General features: G+C 35.4%; 2 protein-coding genes across 3 annotated transcripts in view; one reads left to right on the top strand and one right to left on the bottom strand.

Moving 5' to 3' along the window:
* The window catches only part of LOC106873238 (regulation of nuclear pre-mRNA domain-containing protein 2), a 143,739-nt gene extending 135,868 nt beyond the window's left edge, over nt 1–7,871 (bottom strand). The window contains exon 1 of one of the 2 annotated variants that reach the window (XM_014920509.2): nt 7,487–7,871. In XM_014920509.2, the coding sequence (XP_014775995.1) occupies nt 7,487–7,640 (154 nt within the window). In that variant the 5' untranslated portion in view covers nt 7,641–7,871. The remainder of the gene's footprint in view (nt 1–7,486) is intronic. The other variant, XM_014920510.2, reaches the window with a different exon arrangement.
* Nucleotides 7,872–8,028: 157 nt separating this feature from the next.
* The window catches only part of LOC106873236 (chondroitin sulfate synthase 1), a 254,656-nt gene continuing 252,406 nt past the window's right edge, over nt 8,029–10,278 (top strand). The window contains exon 1 of the mRNA XM_052977123.1: nt 8,029–9,249. Coding sequence (XP_052833083.1) covers nt 8,419–9,249 — 831 coding nt within the window. The 5' untranslated portion in view covers nt 8,029–8,418. The remainder of the gene's footprint in view (nt 9,250–10,278) is intronic.

Genomic DNA, 10,278 nt, shown 5'->3' on the forward strand with positions numbered 1-10,278 from the left:
ATATACAAAACAAAGCACAATGTCCAGAAATGAAGACTTGTAACTTCAGCTGCAGTTCACTTCAATTGTAACATGTGATACAGTACTGGAATTCCAACCAGCTTTGATGTTTATACAAACACATCAAAATTCATTGTGATAACTCATAGAATCAATCACATATTTCAATATAACTAGTACTTATTTTATTGAGCTGTGAAGTGAGAAACTAAAGTGTAATCTGGCAGCATTTATTTTAAGATGTAAACAAAATGACTACTTTTTTAAAAAACAAAAATTCATCAAGTGCAAGACAGCAATTGTGACATTTGTCCATCAGCTTAGATTGGTGAAATCAACGTGACTGAAGTTCAGCTTAAATAATCCCTTTTAGACTGTCATGATCATCTCATGGGCATGGGTTAGACAGTTTGACTGAAACTGGTAAGCTGGAAGGCTGCACCAAGTCCCGGTCTGATTTGGTATGGTTTCTACAGCTGGATGCCCTTCCTAATGCCAACCACTCCAAAGAGTATAATGGGTGCTTTTTACGTGCCACCAGCACGAGTGCCAGTTACATGACACCAGCATTTGCTATGACTATGATTTCATTTGGCTTGATGAATCTTTTCAAGCACAGCATATCACAGAAGGTCTTGTTTCATAAAAGAATATACAAACTTTCTGATGCTGAATCTTTTTCTCCATTGTGATTAATTTCAACATGAAAACATGAAAACAAAGCACTTGGTATCAAGTAAAAGAGAAAAATGAGTTCACCACATTCACAACAGCCTAGATGGTGTGACTTAAATCTGAATTATGCCTGCAGCACGAGAACTCAGGTTCTGACAATAAAGGCAAAACAAAACAGTAACAAAATGTTATGTTGAAAATCTTGTCGTCATGTCTTTATCGAGCAGTCCTGTGGTATACAGATAGTTGACTGAATGAGACAGAACTCAAGATCCATCTTTCAAGTCATACTGTCTCCCCATCTTTCTGAGGAACCATACAACACACTCCAACATGCAATGTTGATTTGTAAGGAGTGCAGTGTGATAGCATGAATATATTGCACTCTTTCCACTGTTCAGTGCGTCTCTGTACACGAGCAGATTCTGATGAAGGTCATAGTGAAGATGAGCTTCAATTAGTGGAGGACAGATCCTCTGCACATATTGTTAGCAGTGTGCATTACAGTACAGTCTGTGAGGCTACTGAAGCTATTGATGTTGCAGCTATTTTAGTGTAATGTGTTCTTTAAGTTTATCTTATCTGAGGTACAGTCTTTAGGATGTTACAGAAGTGCTCTAGAGTGTTGTGTATGGATGTTTGAAGGTGGTTTTTCATGTAATGAGAGGGACTGGAGGTTGAAGTTTGTTGCAATGACAAACAGTGTTTTTCATTTTTGTTTTAATATGTAGGAAGTTTGTATACAATTTGCTATAATGCACAGTGCACCATTTTGAGGTTTTCATAGAGATCGAGGTCTCAGGCAGGATTAGCACAGTCCATGTTCGATCTAATATATTATTTGTACACCACTTTTTTAACGAGGTGGCATCAAAAAGTTCCTGGACTAGTTCTGTAGCATGCCAATAAATGGCAGTATATGGTTGTGTGTGCAGTGAGAGCTAGTAGTGACCTTCATAAGGCAGTGTGCTGAGTGACATTGCAGTGTTTACTTCACAAGTTGTGAAATTTGTGATCACATGTATGTTGTAGTCTGCAATTTTGTCATGGACAGGAACAAAGAGCTGTGAAATTTTGCATTAAACTTGGGAAGTCTATTTCAGAGACATTGAACATGCTTCAGCAAGCTAACGGTAACAAAGCAATGGGCCGTATGGAATGTGTCGAGTGGCCTGGGCACTTCAAAAGCAAAAGAACATCTTTGGAAGACTATGAGTGATCTGAAAGACCTGCCATGACCATCACCCCTGAAAATGTGGTATTGTGCATCAAGAATTCATCCCCCAGGGTCAGACTGTCAATTGAGAGTTCTACTGCGTTGTTTTGAAACATCTGAAGAAGAACATTCAGTGAAAAGCAACCAGATCTGTAGAATGTGAAGAATTGGATTCTTCATGACAATAATGCACCCTGTCACCAAGCTCTCCTCACCAAAAACAACATGTTATCACTTCCACACCTGCCCTATTCAGCTCCTGCAGATGTCCATCACTTCCCCAAGATAAAAATGCAGCTCAAAGGTCACCGTTTTAACACTGTTGTTGAGATCCAGAGCAAATTGCAGATCCTTGACTCACTAACAGAAAACAACTTCCAGGACGAATTCCAAAAGTAGCAGAAATGTTGAAACTGGTGACTATTTTGAAGGAGATGATATTAAAACTTGGGTAAATAAGTTGTTTTTTTTTTTTAAAACATAACTAGTCTGGGAACCTTTTGATACTACCTCATATTTTTTTCTGTTTGCCAAGTGTGACACCTGTAATTGCTCTAAGTATGTCTATACTTTGTTTTGATTTATTCACTATCCTCTGTGCATGTTGTAAATGTTGTGTGATGTTATCTGCATGTGAAACTTTTGTAGAGCTGTGGGAAAGTATAAGTTAAAAAGAGTGGGTAAAAAGATAGGTCCTTGGAGCAATTTAAGTGGGGAAATTACAGATTCTCAAAGAGTTGGTCATGTACACTACAAAGATCTAGCAGCAAGATAATATTTTGTGTTGATTCTTGCAAGTGAATAGTGAGGATGGAGTTGAAAGCATTGTTAATGTTGACAGTAATCAGAATAGTACTTGTGGAAAGTTTTATCCTGTTGAAACCATCAAGCACTTTCTATTTCTCAGTATTATAGTGACTGAGTATAGAGGCCCGATTCCATATTGTATTTTTGGCAAAAGGGATGTCTAAGTCAATGATGTCAAGGATTAGCCTTTCTAAAACTTTTGAGTGAGCATAGGTGAGTAATGGATCTGTCAATTAGGTTTTTGCTGGGCTTTAGTATTGCTAGCACCATTTGAACGTGATTGTTACCAACATCGCCTTCCTGGCACGTGTAAAGACATTCGAGCGAGATTGTTGCCAGTGTTGCTGGATTGGCTCCTGTGCAGGTGGCACGCAAAATACACCATTTTGAGCGTGGTTGTTGCCAGTACCGCCTGACTGACCTTCATGCCGGTGGCACGTAAAAGCACCCACTACACTCTCGGAGTGGTTGGCGTTAGGAAGGGCATCCAGCTGTAGGAACTCTGCCAAATCACATTGGAGCCTGGTGTAGCCACCTGGTCCACCAGTCCTCAGTCAAATCGTCCAACCCATGCTAGCATGGAAAGCGGATGTTAAACAATGATGATGATCCTTTTCAGATTAGGAGATTTTTTCTGTAATTACAAGTAGTTGCAGAAAGTGTGGAATGAAGTGATTGATTCAATTTCTAGGTGTTTTTAGCTGTTAGTGCTTTTTGTACAGGCCTGAATCATTTGAGATCTTAGACATCTGTATTGTTTTCTGGGTCTCTGATGAAAGGGTTCAAAGTTGTGGTTGAGGTGGAATGAGCATATGTTTTTGTTTATTTTCCTGTCTTCTTTGCATACTTTTTGAGTTCAGATTTTTGAGAAGTATCTAAGGGCAGTGTTTGTTTGATGTTGCAGCCAGGACATATTATTTGAAATTGTTACTGTGGTCAGTGTGACCTTTGTTATCAAATCATTTTGATTATGTTACTGTTTTACTGTTAGTTTTGTGATTCATGTTGGAACTGAATGTGTTACCACTTTCATTTTTCTATGGTTTACTAATTATTTTCATTATTAAAAGGAAGATCCATCCTTCTAATCATACTGTCTCCCCATCTTTCTGAGCAACTGACCATACAACACACTCCAACATGCAATGTTGATTTGTAAGGAGTGCAGTGTGATAGCATGAATATATTGCACTCTTTCCACTGTTCAGTGCGTTTCTGTACACGAGCAGATTCTGATGAAGGTCATAGTGAAAATGGACTTCAATTAGTGGAGGACAGTTCCTCTGCACATATTGTTAGCAGTGTGCATTACAATACAGTCTGTGAGGCTACTGAAGCTATTGATGTTGCAGCTATTTTAGTGTAATGTGTTCTTTAAGTTTATCTTAGATGAGGTAGAATAATAGTCTTTAGGATGTTACAGAAGTGCTCTAGAGTGTTGTGTATGTGTATGGATGTTTGAAGATGGTTTTTCATCTAGTGAGAGGGATAGTGGATTGTTAAATCACGGACAAAAAGCCTTGCAATATTTGAGTTCAGCTCCCACTAAGGTCAACTTTGCTTCTCATTCCTCCAAGAATGTTAAAGTATCATTCAAGTACTTGAGTCAATATACAATTCTCCTCCACCAAATTCCAGAATTAGTAGATTAGAATAAGTTAGAACAGCAGACAATATGCCTAGTGCCCAGGTTCTAATCATTCTGAGTTCAAATCCTGCAGAGGTCAACATTGTCCTTTCATCTATCAAGAGTCAATAAAATACCAATCAAGCACTGATATTTTTTAGCACAAGGCTGAATGATAACTGTTTCTAATTCCCTGCCCAAATATTTCTGGTTATATGCCAGAAACTTGTGGGGAGGGGACAAGAAGCAATTATTATTAAGGTGGTAAACTGGCAGAATTGTACCAGAAAATATGCTTTGTGTCATTTCTTCCAGCTCTTTACATTCTTAGTTAAATCTTGCCGAGATCAATGGAGCATTTCATTCTTCCTGGGTTGATGAAATACCATTGACCCCAGCAATGCACTGGCTGTGTGCCCATATTAGAAACAGTTATTATTACTGTTATTATAACCATTGCAAAAATGGTTACGATGAATGGAACTACCTTAAACATATACCTATACATGAGAGAACAGCTTGTGCTCTTCGCAGTCAGGATAATCATGGCTCTGTGGGGTACCTTGAATGGCCAAAATAGGAGGCTCTCCTGTATCAGGACTGCATCACCTATGTATTTACATATGTTTACCATGTATACTTTTCATCTCATTTCTCCCTACCTCTCTCACCATCTGCCTATTTTTTTTTATCTCACCAATCACATGCAAACTCCCTACACAAATTGTAACTCATCTTTGTAATGTCTTCCTCATCTGATGCTCCTGTGGCAAATAAATCATTATTATTACTACTACTACTCTTATTGTGTTATTTTCTTGTTTAGTTTTTGATTTTGGCTTTTATTTCGGTAATGACTAAGTGTCAGATTAAAGAAGTAAATGACTGTTTACACACAGGTGATAAGATTATGTTGCAGACCAATTAATCTATTTTATAGTAATAAGGAAAAAAATTCGTATCACATACTGAAAAATTGCTAGTGACAAATAAAACCAATATCGTATTGCAGATATAATAATCAATGAAAACGTGATTAAAACAAAAAGCAGATGCTTTTGTATTTTAATTGCAATCCAGGTGAAGGACATTTGAAGCTTTTGCACGTCGATCAAATCTAGATACTGTCGAGTCAAAATCGAAAATGCTTGCCTTCAATTAACCCATAAAGAATGATTTTGCAGTCTCTGTTTCTTTCTTTCTTTCTTTCTCTCTCTCTCTCTCTCTCGCACACACACACACACATATACAATGAATTTTTTAAAGTTTCAAAAAGTGGCCATCGAATCAATGAATGAATTAAAATTTGAGGATCAATTTTGAATCTGGAGATTTGTGAATTCAGAAAATATGACAACATATGTAATTTAATTTCTAAATAAAATTCTACAAGAGAGATAATAAAGACAATTCTATTATAATTAATAAATAATTAATGGTCAGTATCGTGTGAATATCGAATTACAACATTTGGTTCCAAGCTAGTAATTATGCATTCGTTAATAGAATACAATACACAAAACAATAATTATGAATATTCAAATTTTAAAAATTCTCTCCAACTTTCTATTTTGAATAAGGTTTTTTTTTTGTTTTTTGCTAAAAAAAAAATTGTTTCAATTTTCAAAACCAAGACAAATTATGGGTAGAAACAAGAAGCTGATCAAATGTTTATATCATGGTCATAGCTAACCTTGAGTAAATGACCTAACAACGAACGAATAACCAATTGGATATTTTTATAGGACTCATAACTACTTAGTTAAATCATGGCTAATTAATCCATTAGTATTTAATAGAGATATGGCTTATTTTTAAACCACACTAAAATAACAACACTTCATTATTATTTTACCTGTATTTAAATAGACAAGTTCCTCTTCCTTTATTTGCATTTAAATTCGACAGCAGTGACCACTTTTGAGTTCAACTACACTAAACAGTAGCAAAAGAAGCATTACAGTACCTGGATTGCGATTTATATCTCAATTTAAATACTAAGAATTGTGTTTGCTGCAGGTAGGGAATGACCTAAGAGGGATAGCTGTAATAAGGCATGGTAGTGGCTACAATGGGCCGCAACCGCCAATCAACATATGTTTGGATTCAGTTATGTAGGTAAATAGTTTAGCATATTAAGATTGTTTTCTTTTAGAAAATTAAAAGATTTTCTAATAGATGAATAATCCTAATATATTTCAATAACTTTCTTCAATCTCTTCACCTTATAGTATTTTTTAAAATTCGGTTTTCAGTAACTAGATAAACTAACACGATTACTAATGAATCAATGTTTTCATAGCAAAATATTGTTTACCTGAAAATGCATTTATATGTAAATTGAAGTTCAAAGAATTAGAGTTGAAATATCTAAAACATGTAAATGAAGTGAGCTGGAATAGGTAGGAGCTGGGATTCCAAATCAAGTTATAAATAAAGCAAGTGCAGCAATTATATCTCCTGTTCAATGCAAGTCAAATATGCAAACAGAACTCTTTTTGAAACGATATTTAACTGATTACAAGATATCGAACGAAAGACGAAATAGTTTCATAAACATTGCACAACACACGCAGATACATACTTAGAGATTACGTTCTTCATCTGGAGATGAGCTGAATTTGCAACACAATTGAAACCTTAACATTAAAAAGATGCTAAATATTTTCATACCTTGTGAAAAGGGTATTCGAAATAACACAGGTAACAAGTCAACAGTTATTATACTATTTCGTTTTTTAAAATAAAAACACGCAAAACAAAATATTAGAATGCTGTTTAAAATAACCCTCAATACAAATATATCTACACAAATAACTTGAAATCGTGCAATAGTGGTTTGATAGAACACTTTAGCATCGTTTGTTTTCTTAACAACAAATAATCCAGCTTGTCGATAAAAGCATTCACTTCGTAAAACGAAGTAAAACGTAACTAAATTAATTGAAATCATTTGAATGCGATTATATCATTTACAAACTCTATTTAAGATGCACTTTGGTTTAAATTAGTAAATGAATCCTTATTTACATTGTTACTTTCAATTCATAAGGTAGGTATGCTTAATTACACGCGCAGTTTGTTAGAATAACAGAGATGTGTAAAGAAAATTACTAACGTATGCTTGCAAACGAGAAGGGAAGTCGGCACCATTTACTTACCTTTTTTCAAGACTTTTAGCCATAAATCGACTATCTTCTTATGATGCGCTTTATGATGAATAATCCATAATGACATACTTTGAATGCCATCTTGCGTGTTGTTAACAGCATGTAGTTTTCTTTCAACACTTTCTTCATTCAAGGATGACGCCATGTTTGGTGTTTACTCCAGCAACAACACAGCTTTCAGGTTAATTTTAATAATCACCGACTGACTGCACTAGTAATATTCCCTACCATACAATAAAGAAGCATTGTAGCTTCGAAGAATATTTTTAAAAATTCAAATAACTTAATAATATTAAAATTACTTTCTTCAATAAACTTATTGTTTCACACATTTAAGTAGTCCGCCATATTGGAATTGTAGTAGTTACTTCGGCAGTTTCCGGAGAAAATATCAGTTTCGTTATATTTTAATAAAGAGTAAAGAAAATTTATATAATATATTTATTTAAGCGTCTTTTTTTATTATAAATCATATTCAATCTAAAAAATTAAATTTCAATCATTTTCAGTCTGCGAGAGCTATTACGTCATGAATCTCAAATCGACCCATAAGAAATGCTAGCTGGCAGCTATATATAAATCAGTCAGACGCATGGTGCTTGTCACTTCGTCCTGTTATTTGGAGCGGGTCTTCAGAATAGGTTTCAGAAGAAAAGAAAAATAACCGAACTATGCGAAACTATTACAGATCATTGAATTTAAATGTATTTTCCACAAATTTGGGAATTGCGGCTTCTAATATATATTAAAAAAAAGTTTCCAAGTTAGATGCCAAAGATAAGATACAAACTGCGTGTGGGTGTTCTCTTTAAACTTCAGACAATCGCATGAGGATGTTTTAGTTGGATTCTACTGATGGCTGGTTATGTTCTCAATTAGTTCTTTTAACTCCGAGCCAGAAAACTGTCCTAAGGAACTTCTGGATGCATGGAGAAGGAAGCATGGCCAAACGGAGGTATGGAATTCGAACAAATTCTTTAATTGGGATACTTTTCGGTATCATCAGTGGCATGTTACTGGCCAGTTGGAGTGGTTATCGGTTTATCACTTGTGGATTATCCCATGGAAGATGCTGTATCTTAGGTCAACTTTCCAATGATCCTGTAAAAGTAACGGATACATCACAGCCTTATGCTTCAACTTCATGCCAGCAAACTCAGGAACCACAGAATGTTCGAAAATCTACGAAAAACTTCATACTTATTGGTGTCATGACTGCTAAAAAGTACCTAAATACCCGAGCAATTGCTGCGTACAAAACTTGGGCCCGTTCGATAAACGGAGAAGTGATTTTCTTTTCTAGTGAAACTTCTCAAGGAAATGGTGATCTCCCGGTAGTCGGTCTGCGAGGCGTTGATGATACTTACCCACCTCAGAAGAAATCATTCAGTATGTTAAAGTACATGCATGATCATTATATTGATGAATTTGAGTGGTTTATGAGGGCAGATGATGATGTATACATCAAAGGATCACGCCTCCAAAGTTTTTTAAGATCGATTAATAGTTCAAAACCACAATTTATAGGCCAAGCAGGGCTTGGGACCAAAGAAGAGTCTGGTCTATTAAAACTTAAAGAAAATGAAAACTTTTGTATGGGAGGACCTGGTATAGTGTTTAGTCGGGCTACTTTAAAATTAGTGGCCAGCCATGTCGACCATTGTATGCAGAGTCCGCTCACTTTACATGAAGATGTAGAAATTGGAAGGTGTGTCCAGAAATATGCTGGGATTTCCTGCACTTGGGCTTTTGAGGTGAATATTTCATATCTGCATGTAAATTACACTCTTTTCTTGAGTCTGTGTGTGTGTGTGTGTGTGTGCATCGCATGTTTCATGTAAATTTTTGTAACTTTTTGAAGGGGTTTTCTGTTAAGAGCGTGCAAGATTTTTTTATCCTGTTTTATTTGTTTAACTTTATTTTCTCAAAGTATTGAGTTTATTATTTCTAACGTTTGGAATTAGTTTCCTAAAACTTTACCATTGCGCCGCGCACACACACACACACACACAAACACGTATGGATAATTCTGTGTGTGCGCGTGTGTATTGCAGAGGGATTCTGTACTCTGTATGTGTGTGTATGTATATATATATATATATATATATATGTATATATATGTATGTATGTATGTAAACACACACACACGCATATATATATATATATATATATATATATATATATATATATATATATATATATATATAATAAACAGTTAACATCGTCTAATTACGTCCTTTACGCAACTTTTAAGGACGTACATTTTTTTATAACGTTTAGCGCAAACCAGTCAGTTATTTTACTTCAGTGAAATTGTTAGCTCTGAACAGTGTCTACAAGTTAATTGCACGGATAGAAACTGATAGTTAACAAGTTTTTCGTTGTTATAGAAATGGAGTTATTCGTCATTCTGCGAGGCGAGATGCTTGCTAGTAGCAGCAACAACAGGGATGTTGTACAGACTGTCCTACATCTGTTGCTGATAGTAGCTGTCCCGTTTGGAGATGCGGCATAGAAAGCATCCAATATGGCCCAAGATACAATAAGCAGCATAACATTAAACTCAACAGTATTGAAATCATTTTCACTTTTTTTTTTTATTCTTAATGTGTTTTCATGTGTAAATCATGTAGTCTTAGAAAACATTTCATTTTATTTTTCAAGTGTTTTATTTTAGACAAGTTGAAGTATCGAAGAATGCAAACTGAGCGTGCGTTTCCCCCTACTCCATCCCAAATCTTTCCGTTTCTTATTGTTAATTCAGTCCAAGATCTGTTTCTTAA

This window comes from Octopus bimaculoides, chromosome 2 (assembly GCF_001194135.2).
Source record: "Octopus bimaculoides isolate UCB-OBI-ISO-001 chromosome 2, ASM119413v2, whole genome shotgun sequence".
NCBI classification, from domain to species: domain Eukaryota; kingdom Metazoa; phylum Mollusca; class Cephalopoda; order Octopoda; family Octopodidae; genus Octopus; species Octopus bimaculoides.